Source organism: Rhinopithecus roxellana, chromosome 5 (genome assembly GCF_007565055.1).
Source record: "Rhinopithecus roxellana isolate Shanxi Qingling chromosome 5, ASM756505v1, whole genome shotgun sequence".
NCBI classification, from domain to species: Eukaryota; Metazoa; Chordata; class Mammalia; order Primates; family Cercopithecidae; genus Rhinopithecus; species Rhinopithecus roxellana.
Genome location: NC_044553.1, coordinates 147,056,101 through 147,075,153, shown reverse-complemented (window position 1 = coordinate 147,075,153; position 19,053 = coordinate 147,056,101). Strand labels below are relative to the sequence as shown.

At 39.4% G+C, this 19,053-nt stretch overlaps 1 protein-coding gene across 1 annotated transcript in view; it reads left to right on the top strand.

Annotated features, from left to right (window-relative positions):
* Positions 1-19,053, top strand: part of EML5 (EMAP like 5) — a 205,549-nt gene that overhangs the window by 168,066 nt on the left and 18,430 nt on the right. Inside the window, exons 29-31 of the mRNA XM_010384118.2 lie at positions 617-746; positions 11,567-11,665; positions 15,903-15,923. Coding sequence (XP_010382420.2) covers positions 617-746; positions 11,567-11,665; positions 15,903-15,923 — 250 coding nt within the window. The remainder of the gene's footprint in view (positions 1-616; positions 747-11,566; positions 11,666-15,902; positions 15,924-19,053) is intronic.

Here is a 19,053-nt window from a genome sequence, read left to right as displayed (position 1 = left end):
TGTTTTCTTTTGGACACAAAAAATACAGTCCCTCTACGTCCATGGGGGATAGATTCCCCTTGGGGATGCCAAAATCCACAGGTGCTCAAGTGCCTTATATAAAAAGGCATAGTAATTTGCATATAACCTATGCACATCCTCCTGCATACTTTAAACCATCTGTAGATTACTTATAATACCTAATACAATGTAAATGCTGTATAAATATTTGTTATACTATATTGTGTTTTAAATGTTATTTTTTATTGTTTTTTTCCCCAATATTTTCTATCCGGAATTGGTTGAATTCTTGAATATGTAAGGCCAACTGTACCTCAGTGTTTAACATGTGAAATCTTAAGAACTAAAGTTCTTGGTATCAGACTACCTTATGATTCCATTTTCCTTTTTCATAACTTTATATAGAAAAGTATAGAATGTATGTTTAAGCTGCCCAAAACAGGTTATATAAAGAAGTATGACTAGCTTAATTTTGTAATTTTCATATGAAATTTGTAAAATATCAAAAATGTATACTCCATTTTGACTGCAAACACTAGTATTATGTATACAACAAAACAATGGTGAACATTTAGACATGAGGAAGAATATAATGGTTTTATTATTATCATTATAGGACCTTGTGTTGGAGCTCGTTTTTGGTTATCGAGGCAGAGACTGTAGGAATAATGTTCACTATTTAAATGATGGTGATGATATAATTTATCACACTGCATCCATTGGAATTCTGCACAATGTTGCTACAGGTAGGAAACCCTGATTCTCCATCCCTCTATCACTTTTTTTAACTTAGAAATTTTGATCTAGCTGCTTAAAATCTTTGTTAAAGCTATAAATAGTAATTTAAATGTAGGAGAAACCCTCCAGAATAAAAATATTTCATATTTCAGAACTTTCTAGTAATATTTCAAGTAAACAAATTTCGGTTTTAATAGAGTATAATACAGCAGAAAAGGAATTCATAATGCAGAGTGCTCATAAGTCTATTAGAAGTAAAGGTTTACTGTATGTTAAAACCATGTTTTATACTGAAACCACTGGTAACTTTAATTCTGTTTCCCCATAACCTCATGATGAGAATAAATGGTTTGGATGGTTGTTTCTGATAGTGATTGAATGTAGCATGTTGGGTGAGTGATTGCTGGGGCTAGGAGTGTTCTTACTGAGGCCTTGGAAAGCCAAGGAAGAAAGACTTAAGAAAGCTGTTTATCTGTGGCTCTATGATGATACCTTGTTTGACCCAAGAAGGTAAGAAAATTATTTCTTGATGTTCATTTAACTGATTGGATTATTCAGTTGGATTATTCAAGAGCAAATAACATTCTCTTAGCATCATAGTGACATTAAGTATTTAATTTTGAATTGTTTTATTACAATTTAATGGCAAACTTCATAAAAGTCTGAAAGTTAGAAGTAAAATAAAGGTTATCTAGTTCATTCTTGTTTTCCTCTGATAGCTTCATTCCAAATGGGTAAAGAGTAGATTGATGATGTAAATTATAATCCACCACCCCTTGTTGGTATTAACCATTAATATGATCTTTCTATTTTGGTTTCATAAAGAACAGGATTCACCAGGATCACACAGAAATCAGTGGCAATTTTCTATTTAATAATTTGGGCCATTTAAAACATACTGGTTAAAGAGAAAAATCCTTCTTAATCGAGGTATCACATATCTGTCCTTCAGAGAGAATGAGGAAGAGTAAGACAAACAAGAAAGGACTGTATATGTAAACTCTCATGTTTATACTTATAATTTTATATTTACTTTTCTGATTTGTAATTAATCACCTTTCTAGTGGTGGGGTGTCTAGAGAGAGGGCAGATGGAGACTAGGCCACCTGCTTTAGTTTTTACTATATTTGGTTTCTCACCAGTTTGAGGATACATTGTTCATAGTCTAGGAAGTGGATTTGCCATAAATGATTCATTATTTTGAGGTGTGTTCCTTCAATTCCTAGTTTGTTGAAGGTTTTTAACATGAAAGGGATGCTGGATTTTATGGAAAGCATTTTCCGTATCTGTTGAGATAATCATATGGTTTTTGTTTTTAATTCTGTTTATATGGTAAATCACATTCATTAATTTGCATATGTTGAACCAACCTTGCATGCTAGGAATGATGAAGCCTGCTTGATCATGGTGAATTAATTTTTTGATGTCCTGCTGGATTTTGTTTGCTAGTATTTTGCTGAGACTTTTCGCATCTATGTTCATCATAGGGATGATGGTCTGTAGTTTTCTACAAGCATATTGGCCTGTAGTTTTCTTTTTTCATTGTGTCTTTGCCAGGTTTTGGTATGAGGGTGATACTGGCTTCACAGAATGAGTTAGAGAGGAATGCCTACTCTATTTTTTGGAATAGTTTCAGTAGGATTGGCAGCAGCTTTTCTTTGTATGCCTGGGAAAATTCAGCTCTGAATCCATCTGGTCCAAGGCTTTTTTTTTTTTTTTTTTTTTTTTGAGATGGAGTCTTGCTGTGTCACCCAGGCTGGAGTGCAGTGGCACAATCTCGGCTCACTGCAAGCTCCGCCTCCCAGGTTCACGCCATTCTCCTGCCTCAGCCTCCCGAGTAGCTGGGACTACAGGCGCCCGCCACTACGCTCAGCTAATTTTTTGTATTTTTAGTTTTTAGTAGAGATGGGGTTTCACCGTGTTAGCCAGGATGGTCTCAATCTCCTGACCTCGTGATCCACCTGCCTCGGCTTCCCAAAGTGCTGGGGTTGCAGGCGTGAGCCACCGCATCCGGCCTCGTCCAGGGCTTTTTGATAGGTTGACAGGATTTTTATTACTGATTCAATTTTGGAACTCACTATTGGTCTGTGTAGGTTTTCAATTTCTTCCTGATTCAATCTTGGGAGGTTGTGTATTTCTAGGAATTTATCTATCTCCTCTAGATTTTTCTTCTTCTTTTTTTCAGGAGCCCACAACTAATATCATAGCCTCTAGATCTTCTAGATTGTGTATTTATAGGTGTTCATAATCGTCTCTGAGGGTCTTTTGTATTTTTGTGGGATTGATTGTAATGTGATCTTTGTCATTTTTGATTGTGTTTATTGGGATCTTCTTTGTTTTGTTAATCTAACTAGTGGTCTATTGATCTTGTTTATATTTTCAAAAAACCGATTTTTTTATTTTGTTGATTCATTGTATGGATGTTTGGGTCTCAGTATTGTTCATTTCTTTTTTTTAAATTTTTTTATTTTTTATTTATTTTTATTTTTATTTTTTATTTTTTATTATACTTTAAGTTCTAGGGTACATGTGCATAACGTGCAGGTTTGTTACATATGTATATTTGTGCCATGTTGATGTGCTGCACCCATCAACTCGTCAGCACCCATCAATTCATCATTTATATCATGTATAACTCCCCAGTGCAATCCCTCCCCCCTCCCCACTCCCCATGATAGGCCCCGGTGTGTGATGTTCCCCTTCCCGAGTCCAAGTGATCTCATTGTTCAGTTCCCACCTATGAGTGAGAACATGCGGTGTTTGGTTTTCTCTTCTTGTGATAGTTTGCTAAGAATGATGGTTTCCAGCTGCATCCATGTCCCTACAAAGGATGCAAATTCATCCTTTCTTATGGCTGCATAGTATTCCATGGTGTATATGTGCCACATTTTCTTAATCCAGTCTGTCACAGATGGACATTTGGGTTGATTCCAAGTCTTTGCTATTGTGAATAGTGCCGCAATAAACATACGTGTGCATGTGTCTTTGTAGTAGAATAATTTATAATCCTTTGGGTATATACCCAGTAGTGGGATGGCTGGGTCATATGGTACATCTAGTTCTAGATCCTTGAGGAACTGCCATACTGTTTTCCATAATGGTTGAACTAGTTTACAATCCCACCAACAGTGTAAAAGTGTTCCTATGTCTCCACATCCTCTCCAACACCTGTTGTTTCCTGATTTTTTAGTGATTGCCATTCTAGCTGGTGTGAGATGGTATCTCATTGTGGTTTTGATTTGCATTTCTCTGATGGCGAGTGATGATGAGCATTTTTTCATGTGTCTGTTGGCTGTATGAATGTCTTCTTTTGAGAAATGTCTGTTCATATCCTTTCCCCACTTTTTGATGGGGTTGTTTGTTTTTTTCTTGTATATTTGTTTGAGTTCTTTGTAGATTCTGGATATTAGCCCTTTGTCAGATGAGTAGATTGCAAACATTTTCTCCGATTCTGTAGGTTGCCTGTTCACTCTGATGGTAGTTTCTTTTGCTGTGCAGAAGCTCTTTAGTTTAATTAGATCCCATTTGTCAATTTTGCTTTTGCTGCCGTTGCTTTTGGCTGTTTTAGACATGAAGTCCTTGCCCATGCCTATGTCCTGAATGGTACTACCTAGATTTTCTTCTAGGGTTTTTATGGTATTCGGTCTAACATTTAAGTCTCTAATCCATCTTGAATTAATCTTCGTATAAGGAGTAAGGAAAGGATCCAGTTTCAGCTTTCTACTTATGGCTAGCCAATTTTCCCAGCACCATTTATTAAATAGGGAATCCTTTCCCCATTTCTTGTTTCTCTCAGGTTTGTCAAAGATCAGATGGCTGTAGATGTGTGGTATTATTTCTGAGGACTCTGTTCTGTTCCATTGGTCTATATCTCTGTTTTGGTACCAGTACCATGCTGTTTTGGTTACTGTAGCCTTGTAGTATAGTTTGAAGTCAGGTAGCGTGACGCCTCCAGCTTTGTTCTTTTGACTTAGGATTGTCTTGGCAATGCGGGCTCTTTTTTGGTTCCATATGAACTTTAAAGCAGTTTTTTCCAATTCTGTGAAGAAACTCATTGGTAGCTTGATGGGGATGGCATTGAATCTATAAATAACCTTGGGCAGTATGGCCATTTTCACGATATTGATTCTTCCTATCCATGAGCATGGTATGTTCTTCTATTTGTTTGTGTCCTCTTTGATTTCACTGAGCAGTGGTTTGTAGTTCTCCTTGAAGAGGTCCTTTACATCCCTTGTAAGTTGGATTCCTGAGGTATTTTATTCTCTTTGAAGCAATTGTGAATGGAAGTTCATTCCTGACTTGGCTCTCTGCTTGTCTGTTACTGGCGTATAAGAATGCTTGTGATTTTTGCACATTAATTTTGTATCCTGAGACTTTGCTGAAGTTGCTTATCAGCTTAAGGAGATTTTGGGCTGAGACGATGGGGTTTTCTAAATATACAATCATGTCATCTGCAAACAGGGACAATTTGACTTCTTCTTTTCCTAACTGAATACCCTTGATTTCTTTCTCTTGCCTGATTGCCCTAGCCAGAACTTCCAACACTATGTTGAATAGGAGTGGTGAGAGAGGGCATCCCTGTCTTGTACCAGTTTTCAAAGGGAATTTTTCCAGTTTTTGCCCATTCAGTATGATATTAGCTGTGGGTTTGTCATAAATAGCTCTTATTATTTTGAGGTACGTTCCATCAATACCGAATTTATTGAGCGTTTTTAGCATGAAGGGCTGTTAAATTTTGTCAAAAGCCTTTTCTGCATCTATTGAGATAATCATGTGGTTCTTGACTTTGGTTCTGTTTATATGCTGGATTATGTTTATTGATTTGCGAATGTTGAACCAGCCTTGCATCCCAGGGATGAAGCCCACTTGATCATGGTGGATAAGCTTTTTGATGTGCTGCTGAATCCGGTTTGCCAGTATTTTATTGAGGATTTTTGCAGTGATGTTCATCAGGGATATTGGTCTCAAATTCTCTTTTTTTGTTGTGTCTCTGCCAGGCTTTGGTATCAGGATGATGTTGGCCTCATAAAATGAGTTAGGGAGGATTCCCTCTTTTTCTATTGATTGGAATAGTTTCAGAAGGAATGGTACCAGCTCCTCCTTGTACCTCTGGTAGAATTCAGCTGTGAATCCATCTGGTCCTGGACTTTTTTTGGTGGGTAGGCTATTAATTGTTGCCTCAATTTCAGAGCCTGCTATTGGTCTATTCAGGGATTCAACTTCTTCCTGGTTTAGTCTTGGGAGAGTGTAAGTGTCCAGGAAATTATCCATTTCTTCTAGATTTTCTAGTTGATTTGCGTAGAGATGTTTATAGTATTCTCTGATGGTAGTTTGTATTTCTGTGGGGTCGGTGGTGATATCCCCTTTATCATTTTTTATTGCATCTATTTGATTCCTCTCTCTTTTCTTCTTTATTAGTCTTGCTAGCGGTCTGTCAATTTTGTTGATCTTTTAAAAAAACCAACTCCTGGATTCATTGATTTTTTGGAGGGTTTTTTGTGTCTCTATCTCCTTCAGTTCTGCTCTGATCTTAGTTATTTCTTGCCTTCTGCTAGCTTTTGAATGTGTTTGCTCTTGCCTCTCTAGTTCTTTTAATTGTGATGTTAGAGTGTCAATTTTAGATCTTTCCTGCTTTCTCTTGTGGGCATTTAGTGCTATAAATTTCCCTCTACACACTGCTTTCAATGTGTCCCAGAGATTCTGGTATGTTGTATCTTTGTTCTCATTGGTTTCAAAGAACATCTTTATTTCTGCCTTCATTTCATTATGTACCCAGTAGTCATTCAGGAGCAGGTTGTTCAGTTTCCATGTAGTTGAGCGGTTTTGATTGAGTTTCTTAGTCCTGAGTTCTAGTTTGATTGCACTGTGGTCTGAGAGACAGTTTGTTATAATTTCTGTTCTTGTACATTTGCTGAGGAGTGCTTTACTTCCAATTATGTGGTCAATTTTGGAATAAGTGCGATGTGGTGCTGAGAAGAATATATATTCTGTTGATTTGGGGTGGAGAGTTCTATAGATGTCTATTAGGTCCGCTTGGTGCAGAGATGAGTTCAATTCCGGGATATCCTTGTTAACTTTCTGTCTCGTTGATCTGTCTAATGTTGACAGTGGAGTGTTGAAGTCTCCCATTATTATTGTATGGGAGTCTAAGTCTCTTTGTAAGTCTCTAAGGACTTGCTTTATGAATCTGGGTGCTCCTGTATTGGGTGCATATATATTTAGGTTAGCTCTTTCTGTTGAATTGATCCCTTTACCATTATGTAATGGCCTTCTTTGTCTCTTTTGATCTTTGATGGTTTAACGTCTGTTTTATCAGAGACTAGGATTGCAACCCCTGCTTTTTTTTGTTCTCCATTTGCTTGGTAGATCTTCCTCCATCCCTTTATTTTGAGCCTATGTATGTCTCTGCATGTGAGATGGGTCTCCTGAATACAGCAGACTGATGGGTCTTGACTCTTTATCCAGTTAGCCAGTCTGTGTCTTTTCATTGGAGCATTTAGTCCATTTACATTTAAGGTTAATATTGTTATGTGTGAACTTGATCCTGCCATTATGATATTAACTGGTTATTTTGCTCGTTAGCTGACGCAGTTTCTTCCTAGCCTCGATGGTCTTTACATTTTGGCATGTTTTTGCAATGGCTGGTACCAGTTGTTCCTTTCCATGTTTAGGGCTTCCTTCAGGGTCTCTTGTAAGACAGGCCTGGTGGTGACAGAATCTCTAAGCATTTGCTTATCTGTAAAGGATTTTATTTCTCCTTCACTTATGAAACTTAGTTTGGCTGGATATGAAATTCTGGGTTTAAAATTCTTTTCTTTAAGAACGTTGAATATTGGCCCCCACTCTCTTCTGACTTGTAGAGTTTCTGCCGAGAGATCTGCTGTTAGTCTGATGGGCTTCCCTTTGTGGGTAAGAGTGGTTTGATCGAGTGGTTTGATCCTCAATTGTCACCTTTCTCTCTGGCTGCCCTTAAGATTTTTTCCTTCATTTCAACTTTGGTGAATCTGGCAATTGTATGTCTTGGAGTTGCTCTTCTCGAGGAGTATCTTTGTGGCGTTCTCTGTATTTCCTGAATTTGAATGTTGGCCTGCCCTACTAGGTTGGGGAAGTTCTCCTGGGTGATATCCTGAAGAGTGTTTTCCAACTTGGTTCCATTTTCCCCCTCACTTTCAGGCACCCCAATCAGACGTAGATTTGGTCTTTTTACATAACCCCATACTTCTTGTAGGCTTTGTTCATTTCTTTTTCTTCTTTTTTCTTTTGGTTTCTCTTCTCGCTTCATTTCATTCATTTGATCCTCAATTGCTGATACTCTTTCTTCCAGTTGATCGAGTTGGTTACTGAAGCTTGTGCATTTGTCACGTATTTCTCGTGTCATGGTTTTCATCTCTGTCATTTCGTTTATGACCTTCTCTGCATTAATTAGTCTAGCTGTCAATTCTTCCACTCTTTTTTCAAGATTTTTAGTTTCTTTGCACTGGGTACGTAATTCCTCCTTTAGCTCTGAGAAGTTTGATGGACTGAAGCCTTCTTCTCTCATCTCGTCAAAGTCATTCTCTGACCAGCTTTGATCCGTTGCTGGCGATGGGCTGCGCTCCTTTGCAGGGGGAGATGCGCTCTTATTTTTTGAATTTCCAGCTTTTCTGCCCTGCTTTTTCCACCATCTTTGTGGTTTTATCTGTCTCTGGTCTTTGATGATGGTGACGTACTGATGGGGTTTTGGTATAGGTGTCCTTCCTGTGTGATAGTTTTCCTTCTGACAGTCAGGACCCTCAGCTATAGGTCTGTTGGAGATTGCTTGAGGTCCACTCCAGACTGTTTGCCTGGGTATCAGCAGCAGAGGTTGCAGAAGATAGAATATTGCTGAACAGCAAGTGTACCTGTCTGATTCTTCCTTTGGAAGTGTCCTCTCAGGGGTGTACTCCACCCTGTGAGGTGTGGGGTGTCAGACTGCCCCTAGTGGGGGATGTCTCCCAGTGAGGCTACTCAGGGGTCAGTGACCCACTTGAGCAGGCAGTCTGTCCATTCTCAGATCTCAACCTCCGTGTTGGGAGATCCACTGCTCTCTTCAAAGCTGTCAGACAGAGTCCTTGCGTCTGCTCAGGCCTCTGTTGCTTCCCCTGTTGTTTTTTTTAGCTGAGCCCTGCCCCCAGAGGTGGAGTCTATAGAGACAGGCAGGTTTCCTTGAGCTGCTGTGAGCTCCACCCAGTTCGAGCTTCCCAGTGGCTTTGTTTAACCACTTAAGCCTCAGCAATGGCGGGCGCCCCTCCCCCAGCCTCGCTGCTGCCTCGCGGTTAGATCCCCGCAGACTGCTGATGTTAACAATGAGGGAGGCTCTGTGGCGTGGGACCCTCCCGGCCAGGTGAGGGATATATTCTTCTGGTGTGCCCGTTTGCTTAGAGCGCGGTATTGGGGTGGGAGTTACCTGATTTTCCAGGTGTTGTGTGTCTCAGTTCCCCTGGCTAGGAAAAGGGATACCCTTCCCCCTTGCGCTTCCCAGGTGAGGCGATGCCTCGCCCTGCTTCAGCTCTCGCTGGTCAGGCTGCAGCACCTGACCAGCACTGATTGTCCGGCACTCCCTAGTGAGATGACCCCAGTACCTCAGTTGAAGATGCAGAAATCACCGGTCTTCTGTGTCGCTGGCGCTGGGAGTTGGAGACTGGAGCTGTTCCTATTCGGCCATCTTGCTCCGCCCCCCAGTATTGTTCATTTCTGCTCTGATTTCGTTATTTATTTTCTTCTGCTAGCTTTGGGGTTGCTTTGTTCTGATATTTCTGTTTCCTCCAGGTGCGATGTTAGATTGTTAATTTGAGATCTTTCTAACGTTTTGAGATAGACATTTAGCACTGTAAGCTTTCCTCTTAACACTTAACATGCTTTTGCTGCATACCAAAGATTTTGGCATGTTGTGTCTCTGTTTTAATTTACGTTGAAGATTTTTAAAAACATTTTACCTTAATTTCATTGTTTACCCAAAAGTCATTCAGGAGCAAGTTGTTTAATTTTTATGTAATTGTGGTTTTGGGAGATCTTCTTGGTGTTGATTTCTATTTTCCACTGTGGTTAAGAGAGTATGGCAGATATTATTTCAATTTTCTTAAATGTCTTGAGACTTGCTTTATGGCTGAAGATGTGGTCAATCTTGGAGTATGTTTTATGTGCAGATGAGAAGAATGTATATTCTATGGTTGATGGGCAGAGTGTTCTGTCTTTTATGTCCAGTTGGTCAAGTATTTAATTCAAGTCCAGAATTTCTTTGTTAGTTTTCTACCTTGATGATCTGTCTAACACTATCAGTGGGTTGTTGAAGTGCCCCACTTTGATTTTTGTTTTGCTTTTTTGTGGGCCTAGTATTATTTATGGTTCTCTATCCTCTGGATCCAACCTACTGCTCTGAACTCATTTTCTACCTCTTCATTTTATTTGCACACGTCTATCTTTATTCCCTTCTGCACGGACTACTGTCATAGTCTTACAAGGTCTCTTCACTGTCACTACTACCAGATGAATCACATTATACTCTTTTTTTTTTTTTTTTTTTTTTTTGAGACAGAGTCTCGCTCTGTCGCCCAGGCTGGAGTGCAGTGGCCGGATCTCAGCTCACTGCAAGCTCCGCCTCCCGGGTTTCCGCCATTCTCCTGCCTCAGCCTCCGAGTAGCTGGGACTACAGGCGCCCGCCACCACGCCTGGCTAGTTTTTTTGTGTTTTTTAGTAGAGACGGGGTTTCACCGTGTTAACCAGGATGGTCTCGATCTCCTGACCTCGTGATCCGCCTGTCTCGGCCTCCCAAAGTGCTGGGATTACAGGCTTGAGCCACCACGCCCAGCCACATTATACTCATTTGATCAAAACACTTCAGTTCCTGCTCGGCAGGGTGGCTCATGCCCGTAATCCCAGCATTTTGGGAGGCTGAGATGGGCAGATCACTTGAGGCCAGGAGTTTGATACCAGCCTGGCCAACACAGCAAAACCCCATATCTACTAAAAATACAAAAAAATATATAGCTGGGCATGATGGCACACACCTATAATCCCAGCTACGTGGGAGGCTGAGGCATGAGAATTGCTTGAACCAGGAAAGTGGAGGTTGCAGAGAGCCAAGATCACGCCATTGCACTCCACCCTGGGCAACAGAGTAAGACTGTCTCAAAAAAGAAAAACAAATAAAGATCTCAGTTCCTCCCCCACTGACTTCAGAACAAATATAAAATATGACTCAATATGGTCCAAATTATTCAATGGAAAATTACTACTGGTTTCTATGTGACTCTGGCAAATCCTTTTCTTTAAGGTTCATGGGCTGACACTCAAAATCCTCCCTAACTCTAGTCCCAAACTGCCTTTCCAACCATGTGACTCATCTTTCTTCTTCATGACCCTACACTTCCGCCAAATGAGCCTGTTATATGGATATGTAACACTTTCCTGCTTTTAGGCCTCTGCTTAAAGTGTTCCTCTGCCTACAAGGCCCTTCCCTGTTGACTTTTACATTTGTAAAATCTGTCTGGGTCAGTCCAGGATTACCATATTCCCATGATGAGATTAATCTTTTCTGCTCTGAATTCCCATAGCATTTTGATCCCAACTCTCTTGTGGTACTTGGAATCTTCAGCCTTGTAGTGTGTTGTTTATCCCTTTTATGGCTGTGTCCCATTAAATGATTTTCTGAATCATTTTTCTATCCTTATGATGCTGTGTATATAGTAAGTGCTCAAAATATGTTTTGAATAAGCAAATAAGTTAAAGAGTAGTTCATTGTTCTGGGTAAGGGCTTTTGACTGTTATATCTTAAAATTTTCAAACTTAATTCTCAAATTCTTTTTTGTAGGTTCTCAGAGTTTTTATCAGGAACATAATGATGATATTCTGTGCCTCACAGTAAACCAGCACCCCAAATTTATCAACATAGTGGCAACTGGCCAAGTAGGTATGTTTCTATATTTTAAAAGAAGCAATTTAAAGCATTTGCTTTGTTCAAATAAATTCAAGGAAAAATCAAAATATAATTTTATTTATTATTTATTGATTGTTCAAAATCTATGTATATGTAAAGCACTACCCAATTATACCATATTATTAGCTTCCAGGTACCTTTCTCTCACTCACTCTGGTTATCTGAGTTGGTCTTGACAATCCAGAATTTAAAGTAAACTATTGTATGGTAGTTGAAATTGTTGAATTTAGTCCTTTAGCAGGAATTTCTGGTCAGCAAAAAGGTTTAATTCAATAGTATATAAAGCAGAAAAGAGGAGTTTGAAGAGGAAGTAGTAAACAAGGGAAGCTAAGAAATAACTAGACTGGGCAGGGTAGAGCCCTGCTTCAGCAGGGGTTTAGGCTAGAAAGAAGAGAGAACCCAAGTCTATTTTTTGTTGGCAAGTCCCTTCTATCTTTTTCTTTTCTTTGTCATTGACCTAATTCACCAACTGTTTTGAGCTGTTTTGAAATATATCTGTGTTCTTTTACCTCTGTGAAAAACTTAAAGGCCATAACTCCACAGTCAAAGTGATGAGAGGATGGCAGGTCTATTTAGGACCTATCTGCCAACCTGTGATTACTAAATACGAATATGGCAGAAATCTCATAAACTTCAATAAGTTTGTAAAATTTATTGAAATCAGTGTGTTTGTTGGAATTTATTGGACCTTGATGGCTAAACTAGCTTTCCAGGTCCCTTTTCTTCTTGACTAAGATAATTTATACTTTTAATATCTTCATTTTTCGTGCAAGTTCTAAGTTGATAGGAATTTGTTGTCTGGGTTGCCTGGTTCTGAAGCTACGCCACATAGACCTTTGTGTTTTTCCTTTCTGTACAGTTTTCTACTTTTAAAAGTAAATGGAACATTACCCATTATACAGAAAATATTCTAATCTTTGCATATAAATACATAGGTCTAGTTTCTGTTTGTGCTAAGTTTTTGGAAAGTGAATTCTTATTTTCACTGTGCACGAGGAACAAGGCCCATCTCCTTGAGGAACGAAGAGACTATGTTACCTAAGTATCTAGCTCAATGCCTCTTAGTACATAGTTATGGTTTAGTTAATGTTTATTGAATAAATTCAGTTACTCAGCAAATTTACTGAACACCTGCTATGTGCCAGGTATTATTTTAGGTGCTGGGGATACAGGCAACTTACAAAAAGGCAAAATCCCTGTATTAATGGAATTCATATTCTGCAAATAGAATTCTAGAAAGTATGGTTCTTTCATTTCCCACCTTGACTTCTCCTTTTCTTTCCTTTGCTCTCCCTCTGTTAGGCAACTTATTTATCATTTTAGTGCTATGGTTTTCTCTCTCAGTTAAGAAATGTCATGGTCACAAATTAATCTTTTAGGAATTTGGCCCTTTTTTCCCCTTTATTTTGAAAGACAACACTATAGGAAATACGAGGTGACTAATTATATCCCTCCTGTTTCTTTCCCAGTCAAACTCTGGGGAGTACAGAAGTAAATTTTAGATTATATATGTAGCTCCATTCCTTACACCATTTGTACCCTTCCAGAAAATAGATAACAAAAATTACTGGTGACTAATTAAGATAGACTCAAGGAAAGACTAAAGAATGGGAAGGATTTTATTTTTCTCTTCACACATTAAGAGAATTGTTTTGTTACTTTGCTGTCAGACTTGTTTAATTCCCACAAAGCACAAAACAGCATTTACAATGTTTATTGTTCCTTCTGTTAAAAATCATATAGATCATAGAGGAATTGAAATGTTTGGTTTTGTACTATTTTAGCCAGTTACATTCAAACTTTTTTCTTGGCTAGAATCTTGGAATTTTAGGGCCAAGTATATCATTTTATCCTCTCTGTTACAGTGTGCTTGAATCCCGCTGCCACTTAATACCTAATGAAGTAAACGTTTCCCTGGGAAGCTGTTATAAAATGGTTCTTCATATAGAACAGAAATCTGTCTGTGATTGCTACTCTTTGGCCCTCATTCTTGGGGTATCTAGAACATCTAATCACATTCATATGACATTATCTTCCAGTTTTGGAGACAGCTAGCATATTTTCCCTGATTCTTATCTAGTTCTTCTCTTTTATTTGTTTGTTTGTTTGTGACAGTCTCATTCTTTTGCCCAGGCTGGAGTACAGTGGCGGGATCTCGGCTCACTTGCAGCCTCCGCCTCCTGGGTTCACGCATTCTCCTGCCTCAGCCTCCTGAGTAACTGGGACTACAGGTGCCCGCCACCATGCCCGGCTAATTTTTGTATTTTTAGTAGAGATGGGGTTTCACCATGTTGGCCAGGATGATCTTGATCTCTTGACCTTGTTATCCACCTGCCTTGGCTTCCCAAAGTGCTGGCATTACAGGCATGAGCCACTGTGCCCAGCCGAGTTCTTCTCTTCTAGAATGTCTCCTTTGGGCACCCTGCAACTATATTCCACGGAACAAGGTGTACATGAGAGCAAGGGGATTGCTTTCCGTGGGGGAGCCTACTTCTCCACTGGACCATGCTTTGGGTATATGAAATCCCAGAATTCTCTACCAGATGGTCCTGAACCTACTAATGGCCCTGCATGAGCCTTTTCTTTGCATCTGTCCTCCCAGTGACAGACTGTACAACCAATGTGTGTACTCTTGAGGGGTGGCCAAGCTGTTCATTGTGTAGGGGTGGATGGAGTTTTAATGTAGTAGCTGGGATAACCACATATCTTAAGAAATTTGAGCTGCCATGACAGATATCACAGAGTTTGTAGCTTAAACAACAGAAATATTATTTTTCACAGCTCTGGAGGTTGGAAGTCCAAAATCAGGGTGCCAGCATGGTCAGGTTGTGGTGAGGGCCTTCTCTGTGGTTTGCAGATGGCTGTCTCTTCTTATAAGAACACTAATCTCACTGTGTCCTCATAACCTTCCCACCTCTAATACCATCACACTGGGGATTAGGGTTTCAGTATACGAATTTTGGGGGAAGACAGACATCCAGTTCATAGCACCACACATGAGCTTCCATGGCTGTTTGTGGTGTGGGATGGAAGAGAATGGGTCAGGTTGTCTCATGCTGCCCAAACTCCAAGTAGTTCTAAATTGGTATCTGCCTTCCAGATCATTATAGGAGTGTACTCATCAAGGTAAGAGGCTAGAATATATTTTATTTGACAAGTTTTATCTTGATGGATAGCTGTACAATATTTAGGTCGATGACATTTAAGTCTTCATTTGTACTTCTGTCCCAGACCCTGTTAACCTGGTCTCTCCAAACCAAACACTCCCAGTCTTTCAACCAGGCTTCAGGTGGCAGAGTTCCAAACCCTCTCACCATTTGGTTGTTAATAGAACATATTAACTAAAAATGGTATTTCCTGTGTGGTCTGCTCAGCAGAGTTAAGTACTTTATTGTTTTTCTTCATGTTCCAGGTCAAGGCACTATGGACCTATGTTATCAATATGTTTTTTAAATCATTATTTCATGTGGATATAAAGCTTTACCAAAGCAAAAAACAATCACCCGTCTTCAGTGGATTCCTATATTTTTACTTTCTTTCTTGCTCTAAAGTCTGCTACGTTGAAAAGTTTGGTTGTTAGGTATTTCTGCCACAAATATAATGAGCATGGGCTTTCACATTTTCTTTCTTGGCAAACTTGTACTCATATGGAAAACCTTTAGTTGAGAGAAAGAACTTTTTTGCTTTCTTGAGTTATACAGTAACCTTTGCCATCATATCTCTCAGCTCAGAGGGTTTAGATCTAATCCTTCCCTGGAGACAGAGATGCATTTAAAGATGCATTAAAAGATGCATATGGAAAATCTTTAGTTGAAAGAAATAACTTTTTTCCTTTCTTGAGTTATATAGTAACCTTTGCTGTAATTAAAACTCCAGAGTATTATTAGCAGTACATTTTTATAAACCAAAATGAGGGTAATATCATCTTAAATCATATCAGTATCATTTTAAAAGTTGTTATAATTAAAAGTTTATGTAACTCATTAAATGCAAAGAAAACAAAAAATTTTCATCCAAAGGAAGATTGAAAGATCATACATAGAATGTTAATAAGTTTGTATAATTGAAATGAGTACCTTCTCTCACAGTTTACTCAATCGAATGTAATAAAACCAATTTTGTATCTAATAGTTTATAATTAATATGATATTTGAGTTTTTACAGATTTTACAGATTTATGTTATTTATAGATAATTATTTTCCATTATAGGTGATTCAGCAGACATGTCAGGTAAGGAAATCTAAACATTTTCTGCTATATTTATATTGTTTGGTGATGATAGTGCATATTAAGCTTAAGTTCAAGTATATTAGTCCATTCTTGCATTGCCATAAAGAACTACCTGAAACTGGGTAATTTACAAAGAAAATATGTTTAATTGGCTCACAGCTCCACAGGCTGTACAGGAAACATGGCTGGGGAAGCCTCAGGAAATTTACAATCATGGTGGAAGGCAAAGGGGAAGCAGGTAGGTCCTACATGGCTGAAGCAGGAGGAAGAGAAAGGGGAAGTACTACACATTTAAACAAGCAGATCTCATGAGAACTCACAATCACAGAACAGCAAGGGGGAAATCCACCCCCATGATCCAATCACCTCCCACCAGTCCCCTCCTCCAACACTGGGGGTTACTATTCAACGTGCGATTTGGGCAAGGACATAAATTCAAACCATATCAAGTATCTTGTTACTCTATAAAGAACTTGCAGATTATTTTTTTCATTAAGAATATATTATTTTAATGTCATGATTCTGAACTCAGCCTGTGGTAATAGTAATAGTTTTTTTTAACAAGCATGGTAGCTCACACCTGTAATCCCAGCACTTTGGGAGGCCAAGGTCTGAGGATCCCTTGAGCGCAGGAATTCAAGACCAGCCTGGGCAACATAGTGAGACCCTGTCTCTACAAAAAATTTTTAAGAAATTAAAAAAATAATAATAATGGTTAAAAAGAGCTAATATATTTTAACCTATTTTATGTGCTCAGCACTGTTTTAAGCACTTTAAATAAAAGTTTTATTTGACATGACCATGCTTATCAAGTTACATATGTTCTGTGGCAGCTTTTGTGCTACAATGGCAGAGGTGTATAGTAGCTACAGAGGCTATAGATGACACTCATCTGTTTGCACTGCTGTTTGGTACCCTGCAGGTTCCAGTAACACAATTATAATTCACAGATTTTGAGCACTATCTGTTATCTCTTGTTATTTTATTTTGGTTTTTAACCAGTAAATCTCCATCATGTCAAAACAAGGGTAAAAACAAAAATAGTTTTTGAATATCACACTTTTAAGGCACAGTGAAGCATGGATTGAATTGCAATCAAATGAGATGACAGGCTGAGTATGGTGACTTACACCTGTAATCCCAGCACTTTGGGAGGCTGAGAGAGGATGACCACTTGAGGCCAGCAGTTCAAGTCCAGCCTGGGCTGTTGCCGAGACAGCAAGATGCTGTCTCTACAAAAAACAAACAAAAAAAGAAAAATTAAAAAACCTTGATGATTTGAGTTGAGATGGCAATAAATATGATAAAAACAATAAATGAGATGATGGCAATAAAACAAAGTATTTGTTTTCTCAGAGGTGGTAACATTCAGCTATGCCAGGAGTGGATAGCTGAGGCGTGATCTGGGGACTGCAGGCTTAGACCAGTTTCAGGGGTCCCAAGACTTCCCACACATTCAGCAGTTCACTAGGAGAAATCACAGGACTCAGAGGTACTTAAGCCTTTAGTTTATTACAGTGAACAGAAAAGGGAAAAGACACATGAGGTAGAATCTGGAGCATCTAGTTACAGGGTTTCTATGTCTCTCCACCACCCTTGTGCCAGGGTGCCACAGAACCTGCTTCTTCCTCCAGCAGTCAAATCCAGCACCACACATGAGGTGTTTCTGCCTAGGCAAGCCTACTGAAGTCTCAGAGTCCAGACTTTTTATTGGGGGCTGGTCACATAGGGATAAAGACCAGCCTCAACTACCAAAATACCAGACGCCCTGAAGAAAGCAAGTGTTCAGCGCCCCAGGTGGACAAAAGAGCTTTGTCATCATGGAGAACACTTCAAACATTCTTACACACTGGCCAAGAGCTAGCCCAGCAAGCAGGCCCTTCTGATGACAGTAACCTTGGGCCTGCTTATATTAAATCTTTCCTGCGTAAGCCCTAAAGCTGGATCAAGAAACTGGAAGGTCAGGGTGACTGGAGGAAGGCCTCTGAGATGAATGTAGGGAGGTAGAGTGGTAATCTCATGCAGGATGTTGTAGCTCAGGGAGAAGAGTTTGGATTCATGCTAAGTGCAGAGTCTGTCACTGGAGAATTTTAAACAAGGGAGTGATGTGACCTAATTTATACTTTGAGAAAACCACTCTCACTACACTATTGAGAATGTAGAGGGGGAAGAGAGAAAACTGGAAAATTAGGGGTCCGTTACAGTAGTCCAAGCGAAAAACAGTTAAGCGGGGTGGCAGGAATGAATGTGGAGAGAACAAGACAAATATGGGGTGTATTCTGGAGTGAAGCCAGTAATATTTTCTGATTAATTGGATATAGGGGTATAACAAAGTGAGGAATCAAGGCCAGTTGTTAACTTTTTGCTTGAACAGTGAGCTAAATGGGATGGGGAATACTTTGAGAGAAATCAGTTTGGCAGGAAGAAATTATCCACAGATATAAGGAGTAAAATTTATTTGACATTCTTTCTTGTACAAATATGGGAAGGCTGGTAGATTTGGGGATGAGAAAATAAGGAAGTACTATCTAATGACTTCCATTTTCCCTGTATCGTCAACTGAGAGTGAGGAGGTGGGGAATGGGTATTGGGTTGGAACAAGGATAAAGTTTTTAAATTGTCACTTTGGAATATGGGAGAATAAATACATTAGAAGAGATATGAGCTGGGCACAGTAGCTCACACCTGTAATCATAGCACTTTGGGTTTTTCTGTTTTGTGTTTTCTTTTTTTGAGATGGAGTTTCACTCTTACTTCCCAGGCTGTAATGCAGTGGCGCAATCTTGGCTCACTGCAACTTCCATTTCCCGGGTTCAAGCATTTCTCCTGCCTCAGCCTCCCAAGTACCTGGGATTACAGGCAACTGCCATCATGCCTAGCTAATTTTTTGTATTTTTAGTAGAGATGGAGTTTCACCATGTTGGCTAGGCTGGTCTCAAACTCCTGACTTCAAGTTATCCACCCGCCTCAGCCTCCCAAAGTGGTGGGATTACAGGCACGAGCCACCATGCCCAGCAGTCCTAGCACTTTGGGAGGCTGAAGTGGGCGGATTGCTTGAACTCAGGAGTTCAAGACCAGCCTGGGCAACATAAGAAACCCCATCTCTACAAAAATATACAAAACTTAGACG